General features: G+C 39.8%; 1 protein-coding gene across 2 annotated transcripts in view; it reads right to left on the bottom strand.

Moving 5' to 3' along the window:
- The window catches only part of cfap91 (cilia and flagella associated protein 91), an 87,315-nt gene that overhangs the window by 56,028 nt on the left and 10,698 nt on the right, over positions 1-20,589 (bottom strand). For both annotated transcript variants that reach the window (XM_048540092.2, XM_048540091.2), the window contains exons 4-6: positions 19,732-19,815; positions 7,675-7,731; positions 1,342-1,517 (exon numbers count right to left, since the gene is read on the bottom strand). In XM_048540092.2, coding sequence (XP_048396049.1) covers positions 1,342-1,517; positions 7,675-7,731; positions 19,732-19,815 — 317 coding nt within the window. The remainder of the gene's footprint in view (positions 1-1,341; positions 1,518-7,674; positions 7,732-19,731; positions 19,816-20,589) is intronic.

Here is a 20,589-nt window from a genome sequence, read left to right on the forward strand (position 1 = left end):
AAAGAAAATAAAGGTAAAGAGAAATAGAGAAAAAGACAATTGTTATGATGGTCAGCATTAACATGTCAGCATTCACAAGGCAGGAATGCACAGAGTTTTAGAATGAACTAATGCTTAGACAAATAAGAAAGTTACTAGCTAATGGTAATAATTCATCATTGCCTATCATGTCAGCCTAAGAGGGTTAAATTATGCAGCGATTGGAGAGCTATCTGCAAGGTCACCTGAATGTGTGATTTCAGTACACCAGATATAAACTTAGATTTCCCAATCAGTTTAGAATTAGAATTAATAAATGTAATGAAGGACTCTTTCATAGCTCAGGTGAAAGAACAAGAACCAATGCTTACCTACACAAATTTAGACAAACATGTGCGATGTTGCTACGAGCCTCATCCTTCATTAATTTATTTTCTTTACTCATAAATTTTCTCTCCACCTCTCTAGCTTTTATTGACTCCTTAGGGAACAATAATTAGAGATATATCAAGTGCCTTTTGCTGTCTGGCCCAGAGGAGCATTATTTATTTAGGGAAGTGTGTAGATATCGCAGCTAAGTTTAATTCTATCCACACTCAAAGGTGAACTATATGCACAGCCTGCCAGAACCATGGAAAAAGAAGTCAAAAGCAGAGCAGTCTCTGTTAGCTAACTGCTGTTTCAATTTAGTAAGGAGCACCAATCTCAAAATGAAATATCTCTTCCCTCAGCTTGCTTGAGATAAACTAACTGAACGTAAATTAAGAATCAATCTTAAGACCTTCCTAATCTGTATGGCTCAATTATACACCACATGAAATCAGAGGCCATCTACAATTTCAAACATTGAAGTACGTCATTTTTAGTTTTGATGGTTTACTTTATTTAGCAACACACACTAGTTGCTTTTAAATTAAAACCAGGTGCTCTCCCCATTTAAAGTTGCATCAGTAATGGTGCATCAAGTTACATTTCTTCATTTTATGCTACACATTTGCTATTTACCAACTGACCTGACTGCATTGCAACAATAAACAAACGGGCTTATCAGAAATCAGAGTTATAAAATGAGCTGGAAGCTTAACAGAACAGTCACCACACTATAGAGAGATGTGAAAACATCATTTAAAATGCATTAACTTTCATGGAGTAAAAACAAGTGTCGCTAAAAAAATTTCAGATGTGCATTACGGACCACTCTCTACTCGGTAAATTGAATATTAATTAGAAGTGAACAACGAGGAGTAATTACTTCCATTGACTTTGCTTACTACAACTGAGAATAAGCAGTTTTGATTGCTCCTCAAATGATCAGACTTTAGTACATTGTATTTTAAAGTTGATCCAGCTTATATGACTCACCAAATTTCAATGCAGCAAGCGTAAGGAGTTCAGGAGCTGAGCCAGGCCGCACAACATATTCTGGAGAGTATGGTTCAGTTTGTGTTTCACTGTCCCTGTAATCTGTTTGCACCCCCACTGTCCGTATAGGTAAAAACTGATTATCAAAACTTGTAATGTTGGTTGGAGTACCACCCCTTAAAACAAGCACAGAAAATAAAGTTATGACAATGAAAAGAAGTTACTTCTATTATTTTGATTTTAATGTGCATGCTGTTAAACCCAGAATTGGAAATAAACTTTTACAGGTAACAGAGATAATACTGTGTGAAGCTGGAAGAACACAGCAGGCCAAGCAACATCAGAGGACCAGGAAAGTTTGACGTTTCGGGTCGAGACCCTTCTTCAGACAACAGGTAACAATTGGCTCTCTAGATCCTAGATGATCCAGGCTCTCTTAGTGACAGACAAATGTTTCCCCAGTTCATTCAAGATAAACTTGCATTCCTACAACACTTTACAAAAGCCAAAAACTGTCCAAAAACGTCATGCAGCTCATCAAGTATATTCATTGATTTAAAATACAGAAATATTGCTGGCAATTGTGTATAATTGCAATCAAATAAATGAACAGATAATCTGTTTTATTTTGATAATGTTGATTGAGGATACATGGTGAGCAAGACACAAAATTTCATTAAAATTAAAGCAAAATACTGCGGATGCTGGAGATCTGAAATAAAAGCAGAAAGTGCCGCAGAATCTTAGCAGTCTGACAGCATCGATGGAGGAGAAATAGAGTTAATGTTCCATGTTCAATATGCCACTTTTTCAGAACTCAAACGTCTTTAAAGAGTAACTGGACTTGAAATGTTGACTCTGTTTGTCTCTCTACAGATGCTGACAGAATTGCTGAGGTTTTCCACCACTTTCAGTCTTTATTAGACAGAATTTGCTTCTCTTTAAATATTACTCCAAGATCATTATTATCCAAACTCAAAGGGGTGACTGGGTCTTGGTTGAATTTATCACCTGAAAAGATAAAATCTCCAAAAGTCCAGCAGTTCTTCAGTACTGCATAGAAGAAGCAGTGTAAGCAACATACTCAAGTCCCCGGAGTGAGGTATGAACCCACAATGTCGAACAATGGCATAAGTCTTGCAGTGAGGTAAGGCTAACAAATACAGGCAAAACTCCACAAGAAAGTGATAACTGCAGCAGAAGTTAATTCCCTCCTTTGACAGATTTGGCACCAGGGTATTTAATTTGCCAGGAAGGTAGCACTTAGGAACTCCAGCATATTCACATCTTTGTCCTGATCAAGTCAATTGAAGGAGCTTAAGTGCCTTGTTGCAACACCATCCATTGAGACCTTTACTTAATGGCAGTTGGCCAGCAACAAGATAGGGACTTGCCAGGCATTAAGTGCAAAAAACAAACCCTGTCTGCCTGTGGGTGTCCAAAGGAGGGTAGTCATTTATTCAAAATGTACAGTGCCTGATTGAGGGAAGCAGAAGCCTGAGAGCTACCTTCCTCTGATCCCTTCCCCTCTGCCTTCACACTATTGGACTGGATCCATTGGCAATCCTGGCCCTCTGATGGGTGAATTATTGGCAGAAGCCACCACTGCCCTGAAGCACTACTAACCAATGAAGGCGGTGCCTTTGACTAGCTGGTAGCTCTTGGTAGATAAGTCTTTCACTCCTGTATTCTGGGTAGGCCCACAATCAGGCATTTACTACGGTGGATCTTGCTGAAAAAGATTAACAAGGGGATTCTCATCTGCTCTCCAGCCATAAGTGACATCAGCTGGAATAAATCCTTCCCTGTGTTTTTCTCCTTTAAAGGAGAAGATGAGCAACCGTTTCATTCATCTGCTGGAAGACTGATTGTTTGCATCTCTCCAAGGATAATATGTTAACATACTGTCACACTTTCGCTATTAAGATCCTTTTCTATTATCATTGTATTAGCTGTTAATGTAATCATAAGAATTCATTGCTGATTTTTAAAAATGTACAGCATTTTTAAAGTTTTTAACCAACATGCTTGTTAGATTTTCATTTTAAAGCAATGTCTCATTGATGTATGAGTCAGCATGAACTGGGCAATCTTGACTGCTTTGTTATAAGTAGCAATTCTTCATGTCTGAGCTGAAACAGTAGATATGGGATACTGTTCAGCTGTGGAGTATAGCATAGCTACACTAGATGTTGTGTATTTGTGGGAACAGGTACACTTTTCATACTAAAAATACTGGACAGCAATCAGGTTCTTATAGTAAATTAAGATTCTTTTCCTTTCTCGTCTAGCACACTGAAACTAGTCCTGCACATTACTTGAACATTAACAGAAACAATACACATGTCACCACTAGATAACAAAGTGTGAAGTTGGATGAACACAGCAGGCCAAGCAGCATCTCAGGAGCACAAGAGCTGACGTTTCGGGCCTAGACCCTTCATCAGAGAGGGGGATGGGGAGAGGATTCTAGAATAAATAGGGAGAGAGGTGGAGGCGGACCGAAGATGGAGAGAAAAGAAGATAGGTGGGGAGGAGAGTATAGGTGGGGAGGTAGGGAGGGGACAGGTCAGTCCGGGGAAGACAGACAGGTCAAGGAGGCGGGATGAGGTGGTAGGTAGGAAATGGAGGTGCGGCTTGAGGTGGGAGGAAGGGATGGGTGAGAGGAAGAACAGATTAGGGAAGCGGAGACAGGCTGGGCTGGTTTTGGGATGCAGTGGGGGGAGGGGATGAGCTGGGCTGGTTTTGTGATGCAATGGGGGGGAGGGGAAGAACTGGGCTGGTGTTGGATGCAGTGGGGGAAGGGGAGATTTTGAAGCTTGTGAAGTCCACATTGATACCATTGGGCTGCAGGGTTCCCAGGCGAAATATGAGTTGCTGTTCTTGCAACCTTCGGGTGGTGTCATTGTGGCACTGCAGGAGGCCCATGATGGACATGTCGTCTGTGGAATGGGAGGGGGAGTTGAAATGGTTCGTGACTGGGAGGTGCAGTTGTTTGTTGCAAACCGAGCGGAGGTGTTCTGCAAAGCGGTCCCCAAGCCTCCACTAGGTTTCCCCAACGTAGAGGTAGCCACACTGGGTACAATATCACATGTCACCACTAGTTTCTTTTGTTAGTTTTCTTAAATTTGAGTCCTCCAGTTAGCAACACTTTAAACAATTAAAAGCTTCTAAGTTTGTTTAACATAGTAAATATTATGACATTATATTAAACCCGATTTAAACATGTTCATGAAATATATAAAGTGATTAATTTTGAATCATTTAATTTTCATTTTCAGTAAGGTTTCATTTTGAATGTCTGACCTTTCTTCTACCCCTGCTGAGATTATTTATTGTGCCTTAAGTCATGGGTGGCACAGTGGCTCAGTGGTTAGTGCTGCTGCCTCACAGTGTCAGGCACCCAGGTTCAAATCCAGCCTCTGGCGACTGTCTGTGTGGAGTTTGCACATTCTCCCTGTCCACAGTCCAAAGATGTGCAGATTAGGTGGATTGGCCTTGCTAAATAGCCCATAGTATCTAGGAGGCGAAATACAAGGACAGGGTAATGCTCTTCAGAGGGTTGGTGTTAATTTGATGGGCCAAACAGCCTGCTTCCACACTGTAGGGATTCTATGATAAGAATGGTACATTTAAACCATAAGAGGCATTTGTTGCCTACATTATTTTATGACCATTTTTTGCACTTCACAATACTTGTGATAGTTGAACACTGGTAAAGTCTGAAACGGTAGTAAGGAACTCAAATCATAAAAACCAATTATTTTATAAAATTCCTATGCTGCTTTATCAAGAAACTCTAAAATGAACAGTGCACATTTCAGCCTGCATTCTAGTATGGTATTGTCTTGCTTCATGCATTTTTTCCTACCAATATCATGAGTGAATGATTTGGATCAAACAGCTTCCTTCAATAATTTAAAAAAAAAACATAGGTCACAAATATTAACGCCTGTTGAAAAACAGGACAGGATATATCTAACAATTTCAGGATAAGTCAGCTTAACAGCAATGATGACAAAGTTTTTAGAGACAGCATCAAGAACAATCAAGAGGGAAAGAAGGTAAGACTGCCTCAGAGACAGAGTTTCACATAAATTGGATTTAGCAACATCCAAAATATAAATTCAATGTGGGATCTAATCTGGTTTACAAAGTGTTCAGGACCTATCTGGAATTAAGTAAAATATTGAGAGAACAATGTTGCTTTTATTCGTGCCCTCTAAATATTTTCATTTTAAGTTTTGCAGAGAACCCTGTCCAAATGTTACTACAGTCAGCTAACATAAAAGCTCTTTCCTGTAATTCCCAACACCACAATTGTCCAAGGCCTTTATGGTCTCCCAATTCAGGGTCTTGCACATCCCCTAATTTTAATCACTCTGCCATTGTTGGATGCATCTTCAGTTTCTAGAAGTTAAAATTTTCAAATTCCTCCACTAAGCCTTTTAGCCTCTCAAATTCCCAGCACTCCTTTAAAATGTCCTTAAAACTTTAACCACACTTCTGTTAGAATCACAGAATACCCATGTTGCAGATAGAGGCCAATTGGCCCACTGAATCTGCTTCTGCCCTCCAAACAGCAACCAACCCTATCCCTGTACACCATATTCACCATAGTTAGCCCACCTAACCTGCATACTACAGGCAATGTAGCATAGCCAATCCCCTTAATTTGCACAGTTTTAGATTGTGGGAGGAAACCTACACACACACAAACATAGGGAGAATGCGCAAACTCCACACAGAGAGCTGCCCTAGGCTCGAATCGAACCCGGGCCCCTGGAGCTGGGAGGCAGGAGTGCTAACTGCTGTGCCACCCTGCTTCCCTTTAAATTTCATCATCTGCTGTGGTCAGGTTGAACTGTCCCCAGAGCATTAGACTCAGCCTTTGCATTGCTAATCTAATGACACCACCACTACACCACCAGAATATAGAATCCACACAGAATGGAAAGAAGACACTCAGCCCATCGAGTCCTCACTGACAATCCAAAGAGTATCCCACACAAACCGAACCCTTCATCCCTATCTTAGCTAGGACCACAGCTAATCCAACTAAACTGCACATCTTTGGACTATTTTAGGAAACTGCAGCACCTGAAGGAAACCCATGCAAACTCGACGCAGACAGTTACTCAAGACTGGAATCAAACCCATGCCCCTAGCACTGTAAGGCAGAGTATTAAACACTAAGCCATCATGCTGCCATGTTCATTGACCATTGCAGAGCACCAATACTAAAATATAGCTGTAGCTTGACCAAATGAACCAGCATGCAGTAGTGGAAGCAAGAGTTTAAAGGCAATGGCTTAGCATAGGCAGGACCAGCATGAAGAATGACATGCAGACAGAAACCAAAAAAAAAACAAGGTTACAGCTACAACCACGCAAGATGAAATATCACAATACTCCAATGGGCAGGTGATTTGATGAAGAAATACACCATGCTCCAGACATCTGAGTGATTAGATCAAGAGGTAGTCTGATCAAATTATCCACAGTTAGCTAGTACAAAGTGACCAGAGACAAACTAGGGTATGAAAGAATGCCTTATCGTATAAAAGGGGAAGGAACAAGCATAGTGATAGTAAGAACCTGGCATCGAAACATGTAAGAAGGAAGGATGACCCCAAGTCAGGAGCTCAGAGAGGATAGTGAGAACCCAGGAGCAACTATCGATCACAGGCCCTAGGCCAGACAGCCAGGGAACAGGAGTACTGTCTAGACTAGAGTCTAATCACCTGTTTACCGGTAGCATTCTGTGCAAGAAATAAGGCTTCCACATTTGTGATTCTAATAAATACTATAGTATAACTAATATTGCCTCTAGATATTTAACCAATCACTGCCATTTCACTTTATGCAAATAAATATTAATAAAAATAGCAACACCCTGTTACCTGTTTATGTGGCTCAGTACTAAATTATGTCTGATATCCTGAAATCCCTCCTTTAAAGCATCTGGGGATGGTTTTACTCTGTTAAAGATGCTATGTAAATGTAAGCTAATATAGCAGTAGCAGAACTTCACTTTAATCTATAATTCATAAATAGAATACAAGTTAAAACTAATGTTGAAATTAATAATTTTGGTTCAGTACAATTTCCATTTTGATGACATATCAGATTTAAAACATTAATTGTTTTCGTTATCTATCAAAGCAGCCAAACTACGGAGTTTCTCCAGCACTTTGTTTATTTTCCAGTATCCACAATATTTTGATTTTATTATTCAGTCATTTTCCTTCCCAACAGCATCCTCCATAAAGCAGATTACACGCTGAACCAAAGTTTATCATTAAGGTCTATAAAAAGTTAACATGAACCTACTTGGATACATCCAGAATTGCATTCACTGGTAACTGTTGAACAAAAGGAATAACAGGTCTGTAAAGCAAGAGTAAAATATTATTATTAACAATTACAATTCAAGTTTGATGTCAATCAAAAGTCATTCTTAGAAAAAAAACTACTTCAAAAGATTTCAAAGCTTTCTTTTTCATGATCTCCTGCCACTGAATTTCTTTGTCCAATTCAAGAGAAAAGAAACAAAAATGTTGTCTTTGACCTCAAACAATGTACTGCAGTCTGCAACCACAAGATAATAAGACATAGATAGCCCTTGTGGCTTATCAATTCTGTTCTGCCATTCAATGTGACCATATCTGATTTAATAACTCTCAACTTCACTTTTTGTGCATTTTCCCCATACTTACCCCCTCAATTCCCTTATTGATTACAAACCTGTCTATTTTAGCTTTCAATATACTCAACAACTTAGCCTCTACAGTCCTCTCAGGCAAAGAATATCAGATTCACTACTTCCAAAAGAAGAAATTCCTCCTCATCTTTGTCCTAACCAGGTGATCCCTTACTCTGAGATTACATCCTCTGGTCCGAGAGTCTCCGACAACGGGTAAACAACCTTGCAGCAGCCACCACTACCCTGTCAAGTCCCCTAAGAATCTTGCATATTTTAATAAGGTCAACTCACACTATTCTAAAATCCAGTAAGTACAGGTCTAACCTGCTCAACCTCTCCACTTAAGAAAATCCACCAAACTTAGAATCATCCATATATACCTTCTCTGGACTGCCTCCAATATTAATATATCTTTCCTTAGAGAAAGGACCAAAACAGCTTATAGTATTGTAGAAGTGGTCCAACTAATGCTCAGTATAGTTTTAGCAAGACTTATCTATTTTTGTACTCCATTACCTTTGAAATAAGGCCAGCATTCCATTTGCCTTCCCCATTACCCACTGAACTTATCATAGAATCTCTACAGTGCATAAATAGGCCATTAGGCCCATCGGATCCGCACGAACTTTCCAAAGAGAATCCCATTCACACCCAGCCTCCTACCCTATCCCTGTAACCCTGCATTTACAATGGATACTGCACACTATAGACAAACACAGCATGGATAATCCACCTAACCTGCAAATCTTTGGACTGTGGGAGGAAACCAGGGTATCCAGAGGAAACCCACGCAGTGACAGGGAGAACTTGCAAACTCCTTTCAGCTACTGAAAGGCTAGAATTGAACTTGGGTGCCTGGGGCTGGAAGGCAGTATTGCAAACCACTGTGCTAGGAGTGTGCAACCCTTCGCGACTGCTCTGCCATCCAGTTTTATCATGTATTTGATCCTTTTGGTGATTTAGGGATGCGGACCCCAGATCCTTCCATATAGCAGCTCTCTGCAGTCTTTCTCAAATATAATATTCATCGCCTCTACTTTTCTAGCCAAAGTAAATAACCTCACAATTTCTCAGATTACATTTCACCTGTCAACATGTTGCCCATTCAATTAATCGGTCTACATTCATTTGTAGGGTTTGTGTCATCCTCACCACTCGCCTTCCTGCCTACTTCCACACTTTCTACAGGATCCTACCCCTACCCAGTGTTGGAAAATTCCCTTTGGAGCAGGGCAGAGGCCCTTAATCAGTTACTAAGTGGCCTCTCTGTTGGTGGCTGATCTGCCATTTTCTCAGCCATTACATTGTAACATCACATTGCCAGTATTTCTGCCTCGGTCTCCAAACAGCTCATACAATTTAGCTCACAATGTCTGGGATGCTAGTTCAGTATCATAACCACCATATTATTGTACTTTATACTGGTGTTAGTTTCTTTTATAAAATGTGACAAATATCAGTTCATCAGATATATCACTGGTTTGTGCTGATAAATAATAATCTTATAGACACTTCTTTAAGTGATTAATAAAGACAGTTTCCGCTGTAATTTAGAGCAGTATCTTCTTAGCTTTGAAAGAAGTGGACAACGACACGCTAGTTAGTTTTCACAGCAAGCTGAGAATCTCACCAGTGAGAGTGGAAAGAAGTCTATTAGCATTCTCTTTTCTTATTCATTCAATGGATAGGCCAGCATTTATTTCTCATTCCTAATTGCTTAGAGGCCAGTTAAGAGTCAACCACAGCCAAAGATACTGGAAAGCAACAAATCCCAAAGTCTAAGTAGGTACCTGGTGGCTCCAGATTAGATCAAATATTTTTAAAAAGCAAAAAATTACTAAAAGGAGGGAAAATTAGTGTATGAGAGAAAATTAGTCAAAAATAAAAGAATAGATAGGAAATTTTATTTTCAGATAAGAAGAGTTAATAAAGTTAGTATTGATCCTTTTAGTAATGGAGGATAAGAAAATGGCAGATGAATTGAACAGATATTTTGCATTAGTCTTCACTAGAGACAATACAAATAAAATACTGGAAATAGCTATAAATCAGGAATTAAAAGTCAGGAGGAACACAAGAATATTACAATTTCCTGGGAAGTAGTGCTGAGTAAATAGTTGGAAGTGTGTTGAGAAGTCCCCAAGTCCTTCTGTATTTCATCAGACAGTATGAAAAGTAGCAGCTAGGGAGATCATTGATGCATTGGTCTTAATTTTCTGAAATTACTAGATTAGGGGAAGGTTACTTTATTTGGAAAATAGTTAACATAATTCCTTTAATCCAAAAAAAAGGGCAGGTGCCAGAAAGCAGGAATCTACAGGCCATTTAGCTTACCATTTGTCACAGGAAAGATGTTAGAAGCTATTATTAAAAACATTATAACAGGGCAGGGTGTTGGTTAGCTCAGTTGGCTGGACAGCTGAATTAAACTGTTCTCCTCACTTAGAGGCGGCATTTGGCTGGCATTAGCATTCCTGCTGCCAGTTCACCCTCTCCATCAGATCTGGAAATATCAGGTTGCATCTGGTGCAGTGTCTTCTCTTCATCAGAAACTCTGCTGGAGCTATCCCTTTTGCATGTGGGGTGGTCGTATAATCAAACAGGAACTGGGACAGTTTGGGATCAATTGACACTGTAGGCTGCTTCTTTAAGCCTGCTATTAACGTTTGGACAGTTGTTTCTGCCATGCCATTGGACAGCGGATTATATGAAGCTGTCCTTATATGCTAAATGCCATTGGGCTTTGGGAAATATTCAAATTCCCTGCTGGTAAATGACATCCCAATATCCATTTTGAATACTTCTAGGAGTCCATGTATCATGAATGATGCTCGCACTTCTCAACTGGTATCCCCAAGTTGGCTGAACCAACTTTACGCATGTCCAACCACTTTGAATGGACGTCCACAACAACCAGGAACATTGAGCCCATGAAAGGACCAGCAGAGTCAACATGCAACCAAATCCAAGGTTTACCTGGCTGTTCCCACTAACGTGGAGGCACTGCTGGTGGCAATTTTTGTCCTTGTTGGCACTCTGGGCATTGCCCTATCAACGCAGCTATGTCAGCATCCAATGCTGGCCACTAGACATAGCTTCTTGCTAGCATCTTCACCTTGGAAACCCCAGGATGACCCTGATGGAGCTCAGATAATACCTGGCAGCAGCCTTTACTTGGGGCAATCAACCTTGCTACCCACAGTAACGTGCCATTCTCTACAGTGATCTGGTCATGCTAGATCCAAAAAGGCTTCCATTCTGGTTGTAATGACGCTTCTGTATTCCCTATTACCAGCTGTTTCAGTTTCGCTAGGATGGGATCTTTGTGGTGCACAGTCGGATTATTGTCCAGGGTGACTGGAAGGGTGTTCAGCAAGTTTAAAACTAGAATGGACTGTTCCGGGAGAGGTACCACCAGTGGAGTATCTGCCATTGGGAGGCAGCTCAAGGCATCCACATTAGCCTCTTGCCTTCCAGGATGGTGATCTAACTTGTACTTATATGCACTGAAAATAAGGGCCCAATACTGAATTCTACTGGAAGCTATGGGTGGCTCCGCCTTGTCTTCCTTCAGGAGCCAAAGTGGTGTGTGACTATGACAAATTCCCTTCTGCAAAGATACTGGTGGAACTTCCTCACACCAAAGATAACCGCCAAACCTTCCTTCTCAAACTGAGCATACTTGCATTCAGCATCAGCCAGAGTCCAGGAAGCATATGCTATCAGGTGTTCCCCTCCGTTGGACCATTAGTGAACCAACACTATCCCGATACCGTACAGGGAGACATTGCATGTCAGCACTACTTTGCTCTTCAGATCATATTGGGCCAACACCTTAGATGACAATAGCTGCTTTTTTACTTTCCTAAAGGCTGCTTCTTGGCTTTGCAAGATTTCCAAAGCTGACCTTTTTTCAACAGAAGATGTAAAGGTGCCAAGATGGAGGCCAGTTCATGTATGAATTTTCCATAACAATTCACCAGCCCAAGGAAAGACTCAGACTCTGGTACAGACATGGAAGCCAGGGCTCCTTTAATCACCCTCACTTTCTCTTCCACTGGATGCAACCCGATTTTGTTGGCTCTGTAACCTAAATTGCTCACTTGGGTCACCTGGAGCACACATTTTTCCAATCTAAGATGTACATTCACCTGGGAGAAACATTTGAACACTATGTCCAAGTGCTCTTAATTTGTTTTCCCTGTTATTAATATATTGTCCAGATAAATGGCAACCTTGGCCTTTGTAAAACGTTCTCCATGGTCTGCTGGAAACGAGCTCAGGCTGATGATACCCCAAATGTATACTGATATAAACCTTTATGGGTATTAATTGTATCATACTTCTGGGACTCCTCATCTAGTCACAATTGCAGGCAGGCATAGCACAGTTTTGTAAAAGACAGCCCCCCTCTAACTCTGTGTACAAGTCCTCTATGCGAGGGATCGGGTATTTATCCAGCTGTGAGGAGCAGTTTGTTGTTTGCTTGAAAACACCAAAAATTCAAACTGAGCCATCAGGCTTCACAATTGATATGACCAGTACTGCCCACTCTGCAAACTGCACTTGCTTTAATGATTCCTTCGCTCTCCGGGCTCCTGATTTCTCTCTCTACTTTTTCCCAAAAGGCAAATGGCCCTGAGCGGGGCGGGCCTTGCAAAATCTCCGAATTGCGTCCTGGTCAACGTGTAAAGTGGCTTTGGCCCCTTTGATAGTCTCCTCAGCATTTCACTAGGACTTCATTGAAGAAGGCATTTTCCAAATGAAAAACGTTGAACCAGTCAAGGTGACTCTTTCTCAACCAATTCTGTCCCAATAGGCTTGGGCCTGAGCATTTTACTACCATCAGTGGTAACCACACCAACTGCTTCTCACAGGAGAACAGAACCAAAGCACCCTTAATTTGCAACAGTTCCCCAGTGTATGTTCTCAGACTGGTTGAGATCTTGCACAAGCTTGAAGTTTGTAGTCCCAAACAAATCTTGTTAAGGACAGATTCTGCAACCACAGACACAGCCGCACCAGTATCAACCTCCATGGGAACTGGGTGACCATTTAACCAAACGTTAGTTTTAATTGGCTCTGATTTGGGTATCCCTGTCATAAAGCAGAGGTTGATCCCCCACCACCTCAGAGAACTTAAACCAAAACATCCAAAGAGGAGCACTCCACTCCATTATCTGAAACAAAAACGTGAAAAGTCTTTCAATTCAGTTCTCTGTTCCATAGCTACCTGATCCCGTTTTTTAAGGACTTCCTCATTATTCAATTTATTCTGAGGCAGATCAAAATTCCAATCATCTGGATTAGATTCCTCACTCAGTGGCAGTATCTAAAACCAGTTTCTCTGGTTCCCATTCTCTGTCAATGTAATGTTTCAGCATGTTCCCATGATATCACTGAGAAATTTTTTTTCTATCTTCCATCTTTACCAGATAGTTCACCTGACTCACCTTCTTCTCAGTTTAATGGGGACCACTAAACCTTGTTTTGAAGGGATCGCCTACTACCTCTGCTTGATCCTCTACCTGCTTAGGTTTTTCCTTTACCATCTCATCCAACAGAGTGTAGGATAAATGGACCTCAACTCCTTCATCTTTCTCTTTTGTCTTCCCTTCTTGTTTTAACTTATGGCTGTGGGATTTTGTCACCAGAGTCTGGAAAAATTCCTGGATATTTTTCTTTTAACTCCTCAGTTCCCTGGTTTTCTTTTGGCTTTTCCACTATAATGAGTATCACTCCCATCTGTGATCCAACTGCATCATTTCCAAGAACAAACTGTATTCCTGGAATAGCCAATTTTTCAATCACTCCCATTATCACTTACCCAGTCTTGGTTGGTCTTTTCCAATCTTATCTTACACAGGGGAATACTAATCCTCTGTCTATTTATTCCACAGATTACTACTCAGACGATATTTCAGAAGGAGTGCAAATATTTTCATTTCTTACTATTAGAGACAGATTAGGTCCTGTATCTTTCAATATTTTCACTTCTTTACCTACTCCCCGTGTTCTACCCAAGTAAATTTTACCCACACAGGTGAGGTCTTTGAAAAGGTCTTGTACTATCTTACTATCCAGGCCATGACAAGACTGTGCACTCTCCTGCAGCTTCTTGATTTCTCTTGGGATTTCCTTCACTGCCTTAAATAATCCCACAGGTTCAGCCTCTTTAATCACATCATTTTTACCATTGCCTTTCTTAAACCACCAGCACTGTGACTTTGCGTGTTCCACCTTATTGCAAGGAAAACACCTGAGGTCTTTCACCTCTTTCCCATCTTCTTGGGTTTCTTTTTTCACATGTGGTAAACTGTTTCCAGTATGATCTACTTTTTACTTTTCATTGAAGGATCTCCCTCCTTCCAAACTTCTATCCTTCATAGAACAAAATTGCTGTCAGAAACTAGATTTCAATTTATACACTAAGGCATATGCATCCACCATCTCTGCAGCTCTTTTCACTGTTTTAACTCTCTGTTCCTCAGCATGAGTTCTTATCATTTCTGGAAGTCAGTTTTTAAACTCCTCCAGCAGAATAGTATCTCTAAGATCCTCATGTCTTTTCTATCTTTAATGCTTTCATCCATCTTTCGAAGTTGCTAGGTTTAATTCTTTCAAACTCAATACAAGTCTAGCCTGGTTCCTTTCTTACATTTCTGACCCGTTGTCTATATGCTTCTGGTACCAATTCACGGCACTTAAAATAGCCTGTTCTACTTCTACATATTCTCCTGACACCAACTCGGACCTCACTAGCCCTGCCTACCAACTTGGTCTGAACTAACATTATTCATAGTGTCACTGGCCAGTACAGCTGTTCAGTCAATTTCTCAAAAGAAATAAAAAAGACTTTTACATCATTTTAATCAAATTTTGGTAATGTTTTGATGTATTTGTGTATATCCCTACCATACCTTTAGCTATGATGAGTTTGCTCATCATCACAACCCTCCTCACTAAGCCTACCATATACCTTCATCTCCAGCCTTTTAAATTGACTTTCCTGCCTAATTGCCAACTTCTGAAGTTCAAACTCTCTCTCTTCTTCTCTTTCTTTTTGTTCTGCCAGAGCAATTCTTTCCTTTTCTCTTTCCTCTGCTTTTAACCATAATTCAACTCAATTCAGTTTCAGTTCACTTTCTTACTCTTCAGCTAGGAGCCTTCTTTGTTTTTTTTGTCCTCCAACTCCAGTTGTCTCATTTGCAATTTAATTTTTTCTAACTCCACTGCACTTGACAGTTTCTCTGACATAGCTAAATGCTTGGCTAACTTCATTACAATTTCAGCTTTCTTAATGTCCCTAGTTAAACCCAATATTAGACTGTCTGCTGATTCTAAAAAGTGTCACCTTTTTCTGTCTTTCTAAACTTTCTGGGCAAATTTGGGAAACATCTTCAACCCCCAGAACCTCTTTGGCAATGTTAAAAGTCATTTCCCCACTTTTGATTTAACCAACAATAAGCAACCAAAATTAAACAGATTTTCCACCTCTCACTTAAGTTTGTTTTTAAAAGATCTAGGACACTCATCCCCAAGTCTGTTCAAATCCCCTGGGACCTTTCATACCCCAAATCTGTCCAAATCCATTCAGATCCTGGACTCAAGCCCCTGATCCGTTATAAAGTGGAGGTTGACTGCACCCCCGCCTCAGAACGAAAACAAAAACATCCAAAGAGGAGCACCTCACCCCATAACTTGAAAAAGGAATGTGAAAAGTGGTGCAACCTGCCTTTCAGAAACGTCTAGCGGTTAAAAATAAATCTTTGACTCTCACTTTAAAATCAACAAGTACCAATTTATTTATATAACTAACAGTGAGCAAATTAACTAAGCTATTAACAATTCAAATACATCTGTTCTAGCTACTGACTATTCTGGAATAAAACAAGATTCTAAAGTTATGCTGTTACCATTAATACAAGTCCCATTTTATGTACATAAACAGAAAAAGAATTTAGTCTCTCGAAATTACAGCCAGGTTACGTATCTTCCAGAATGTTCTATGCCTTCTCCCTTGATTCTTCTGTTAGGAATATTAACTAGTTGTGCCGTGGGTACCTATGTTATTTAGATAGCTTTCTCTAAGACACAGAGGAGACTGTAAGGAGCTGGGGACTATTAGCTCTAGTTAATGGCAGTTTGCTCTGGGGATTTCTTCACCTGCCCCTTTCTTTTTGTACCCTTGATGCCATATCAATATTTCTTACGTTAAGATTGGTCCTATGTTGTCAAAACCGTCAGATTTAAATTTAACTGTTTTTTGGTATTTAAGTGCCTGGTTCAAATTGATTGGCTAAATTCAAAAGCTTGTTGTCTTGGTAACACTACTACTTGGCCTGCTAACTTTACTGGCCTTTTGAAACAAATGTTCCAATTCAGGTGCTCTCTGTATACTTGCTGACTTTCAAGCTGCTGCTCATAGACATCCATTTTAAATCTCCAAGCATAGAAAAAGCTCGTCACCTTTTAAAGGGACCATGCAATGCTTCCCCCCTCATATTTCACAAACACCACATTTTGACTTCCTGCCTCTCAATCCACAGGTACTCTACCGAAATTTGCAACTCCTCCTCCTTTAAGAAAAAAGATGAACCATTACAAAAATTCGGCTTTTTTTTTAAGACCTTTACTCCATTATATTACTAGCTCATTAATCTAGGAGTTACATGTTTTGTACTAACTCATTTACATATGACATTAAACACGACAGTTTCTATATTTTATAAGCATTTTTCTTTTAAACTCACAATAAAGCATAAATAATATTTTCAAGGCCTGCAACATATACAATCCGTAAATTAAATGCTTGTAATATGAGACACCAATTAAACAATCTGGTGTTCTTGTCCTTAGATCTTTCCAGAACTGTCAAAGGATTGTGATTGGTATATATAATCATCTCTGAAGCATTGTTTGCAACGTGAACATTAAAACATTATAAGGCCATTACCAAACTAAATAACTTTTTCAAACTGGTCGAATATTTTTTCCGGTGGATATTGAGATTTTTTTGAAAAATAACCAATTGGCCTTTCAAATCCACAATCACCCTCCTGTAACAGCACAGTTCTAACACCTGCATCCATGGCGACTTTGAAGGGTTTCAAAAAGTTTGGCACGTCTAAAGCTGGTGAGGTGGTTAAAACTGCTTTGTAGGCACATATGACTCCTTTGCTGCCTCTAGTCTACATACTAGCTTGCCAGCCAGATCCTGAAGAAGTCTCGCCACTTGGGCAAGGCTCGGCTTTATTATGGGGATCTGATGTAAATTGGCCTAGGGACCCTGTGCCCAGGATATGCCCCGCATAGGGCTCAGCAATTATTTACACTCAAGTGGGCTGGTGAGGTTTCCATTTCCATTGGGATACCCTGTGGTTCCCATGATCCACTTGCTGCATTTTATGATATTATGGGCTTCAGCTAGTAAGTGCTTCTGCATGGTTACATCTTTAATCCCAGATACCAAACAAAATCTCAGCATCTCATTCAGGGTTAACACAAAATCACATGCCTCTACCAGTCATCATAACTTTGTCAAAAATCCCGATACGGATTCTCCTGTTCTCCACCAGCTGAATAAAACTGATAGCATCTCAGGATTAGATGAGTTGAGATCATGATATTCCTTAACCACCTCAGCAAACTCTTAGAAGGTTTTAGTATCTGGTGCCTTTGGGAAAGCTAAGGCTCTTATAACAAAAAATGCTGTGGGTCTATGTGCAATCAGAAAGATTGCTTGTTGCTTTTCATCTGCCCCAATGTCATTTGCCTAGAAAAGATATCGCAGTCTTTCCACACACTGGGCCCAGTCTTTGACAGCAAGGTCAAATGAGTCAAGCTTCCCAAATCAAGACATAATACCAGAAATGCTTTCCTCAACTTCAAGATGGCAGTTTCAAGCAAATATTTTTCAGGAACATCCTGTTTTCTCCCATTGTCACTGAAATAACCAAATAGAGACCAGTATCCCATCACCAAGTCACCCTTTATTTACTAGTGAACAGTATACAGGCTGTGGGACCAACAATGTTGGAGTCAGTCCTCAACTGAGGAGGATCCACTTTCCTGGTTATAATAGTCAGCTAAGGCTTTTATGATTGGCAGAGTTTAATAGCCTCAACGAAGAACCTTGTAGTTAGCAAGGTCCAACTGATACCAATCACTACAACAGCAGATTTTCTTTCCTGAAGGAAATGAGTGAATGAGGTGAATTTTTATGACAAATGATTGCAGCTCGTTTCTTTTTCCATCTTTACTAATTAAAGTTAATTCCACCAGCTCCCATGTCCCCAAAGCAGTAAACTGAGTTTACCAGTGATAATGGGAACTGCAGATGCTGGAGAATCCAAGATAATAAAATGTGAGGCTGGATGAACACAGCAGGCCCAGCAGCATCTCAGGAGCACAAAAGCTGACGTTTCGGGCCTAGACCCTTCATCAGAGCTCTCTGATGAAGGGTCTAGGCCCGAAACGTCAGCTTTTGTGCTCCTGAGATGCTGCTGGGCCTGCTGTGTTCATCCAGCCTCACATTTTATTATCTATGACTGAGTTTACCACCCTTTTTGACTACTCCTGGTAAGTGCTCTTTTCCTGATTCAAGTGCTCTATTTCTCGATCTAATAAATGCAATGCTTCTTCCTTTTCCTACAAATATGCCTCGCACATCCTCCAGTCTATTTCCTGCCTTCTGGCTGAAGTTTACAGTTATCTGACTGAGTCCTACTCCAAGCCTAACCAGACCAGTTGGCTTCCTTACTCCAGATCACACTTCTGATCTGCAATCAGACAGTCCACTTTAATCCTTTCCTCTTATATTTTTCTCGATCATTCAGAAACACTAACTCTATTCCTAGCTAATTATGTCCCAGACTTACCTCATCATTCCGTTTCCCAAGCCATATTCCCAAAATTCTCCCTCTATTCAACAGTCTGCGTATTTGTACTTTCCAAACTTACTACTCACATAGTACACGATTACTGCTATCATGCCATAAAATTACTCAGCTGTTAACATGGCTACTAGTATTTAGCTTTGTTAAAAACACTCTTGGTAGAACAGCAGAATGGAAAATATAGAAATAGGCCACAGCATAGAATGATGCTAAGGTAGACTGATTCTTTCAGATAATGTCAAGTTTTAAAAGCTTGCTGCAGCTGGAAATTAAACCTTGAAGCTGTTCATGTAAGCTAATACAGAGGAAATCTGAAATTGAAATTTGTTTGAAATTAGAAGAACAGGATACAGCATTGAGGAAAAACAGGACAACAATGAATAATACGATGAAGAGAGGTTTGCGCTGCTCACATCATCTACGATTTGGTACAAGGGGACTTTATCATATAACATCCAGGGGGGAGAAAAAGAGATCAGTTAAGTGAAGCCATGAGATGCAGAAAACACACACACACACACACACACACACAGTAGTACTACATATTCGCTCAGTTTATCATAGTAAATAGAACACCTTGTTGTGTTTTAATAACAAATGCATACATAAGTAACACACCATTGGGCAGGCAGTAAAAGATTTGAATTATCCAGTATTGTAAATGAAATAGAATAGTACTGGAGACCTGTATGGATCAGTTCAAATTCTAACTAATACAAACTAAACATTATGACAAAAAAAAAGATAGTCTTCTCTTTATAATCATGCTATTTTAGATTATCTTACCTCGTGAAATACTTGTACCGGTTTTTACCGCTAACTTGTGGATCTTCTTGTACTTGTAATTGCTTTTTAAGAGAAGCATCATGTCTGAGAAGAAAAGGAAATATTTGTGAGATGGGTTTGAAACCGTTTATTGTGGTGATAGACACAAACGTAAAATATAAACATTCTCTGATTTTACTAAGTATCAGTGTACCTATTAATAATTCTTGCTAAAATACTTTGTTGGCCCCATTAAACAATATTCTTGCTGAACTACAATTAGTTTTCTCCTAACTGCTTAACTTACTTCATATTGTATCTTTATGAGGCAACACACGGAAGACTTTCATGCTATAAACTTTACTTATATTAAAATCTAGGTCCAAATCAAAGAAAGTGTACTTATCTATCCCTCCAGCACAAATCTCTCCTAATTTTCTTTGTGTCTGTTTCCATTGACATTTTGAAAATTAAGGTCTCATCAACATGAAAGTAGCCAGTTGTGATGAGATTTATGCTAAACGATTTAATGAGCCTTACTTAACACATTAGTTTTGATGTCATCTTTAATAGAGCTCCCTCACTTAATTGGCTGAATTTTTTGGGATTTCTCCTACTCTCCTGTTGTAACTTCAAAAGAATGACTGAAGAACTCACAAAGAAGTTCAGTTAATAGCTAAAGATGGTCATTAAATGGGGTCATTTTATGGAAGCATTGCCGCAGATGGTCTGCCATTCTTTGCCAGTGTTACAGCAAGAGATCAGGAAAACCATGCAGAAATTGTCTCCAATTGTTTTCAGCCAATTCTCTAACCACACAAATAGGTCATTGTTTTTGACAATTTATACAATTGTCACAGGATTATAGAAAGTTACATT

The sequence above is a fragment of the Stegostoma tigrinum genome, chromosome 12, assembly GCF_030684315.1.
Source record: "Stegostoma tigrinum isolate sSteTig4 chromosome 12, sSteTig4.hap1, whole genome shotgun sequence".
Classification (NCBI taxonomy): domain Eukaryota; kingdom Metazoa; phylum Chordata; class Chondrichthyes; order Orectolobiformes; family Stegostomatidae; genus Stegostoma; species Stegostoma tigrinum.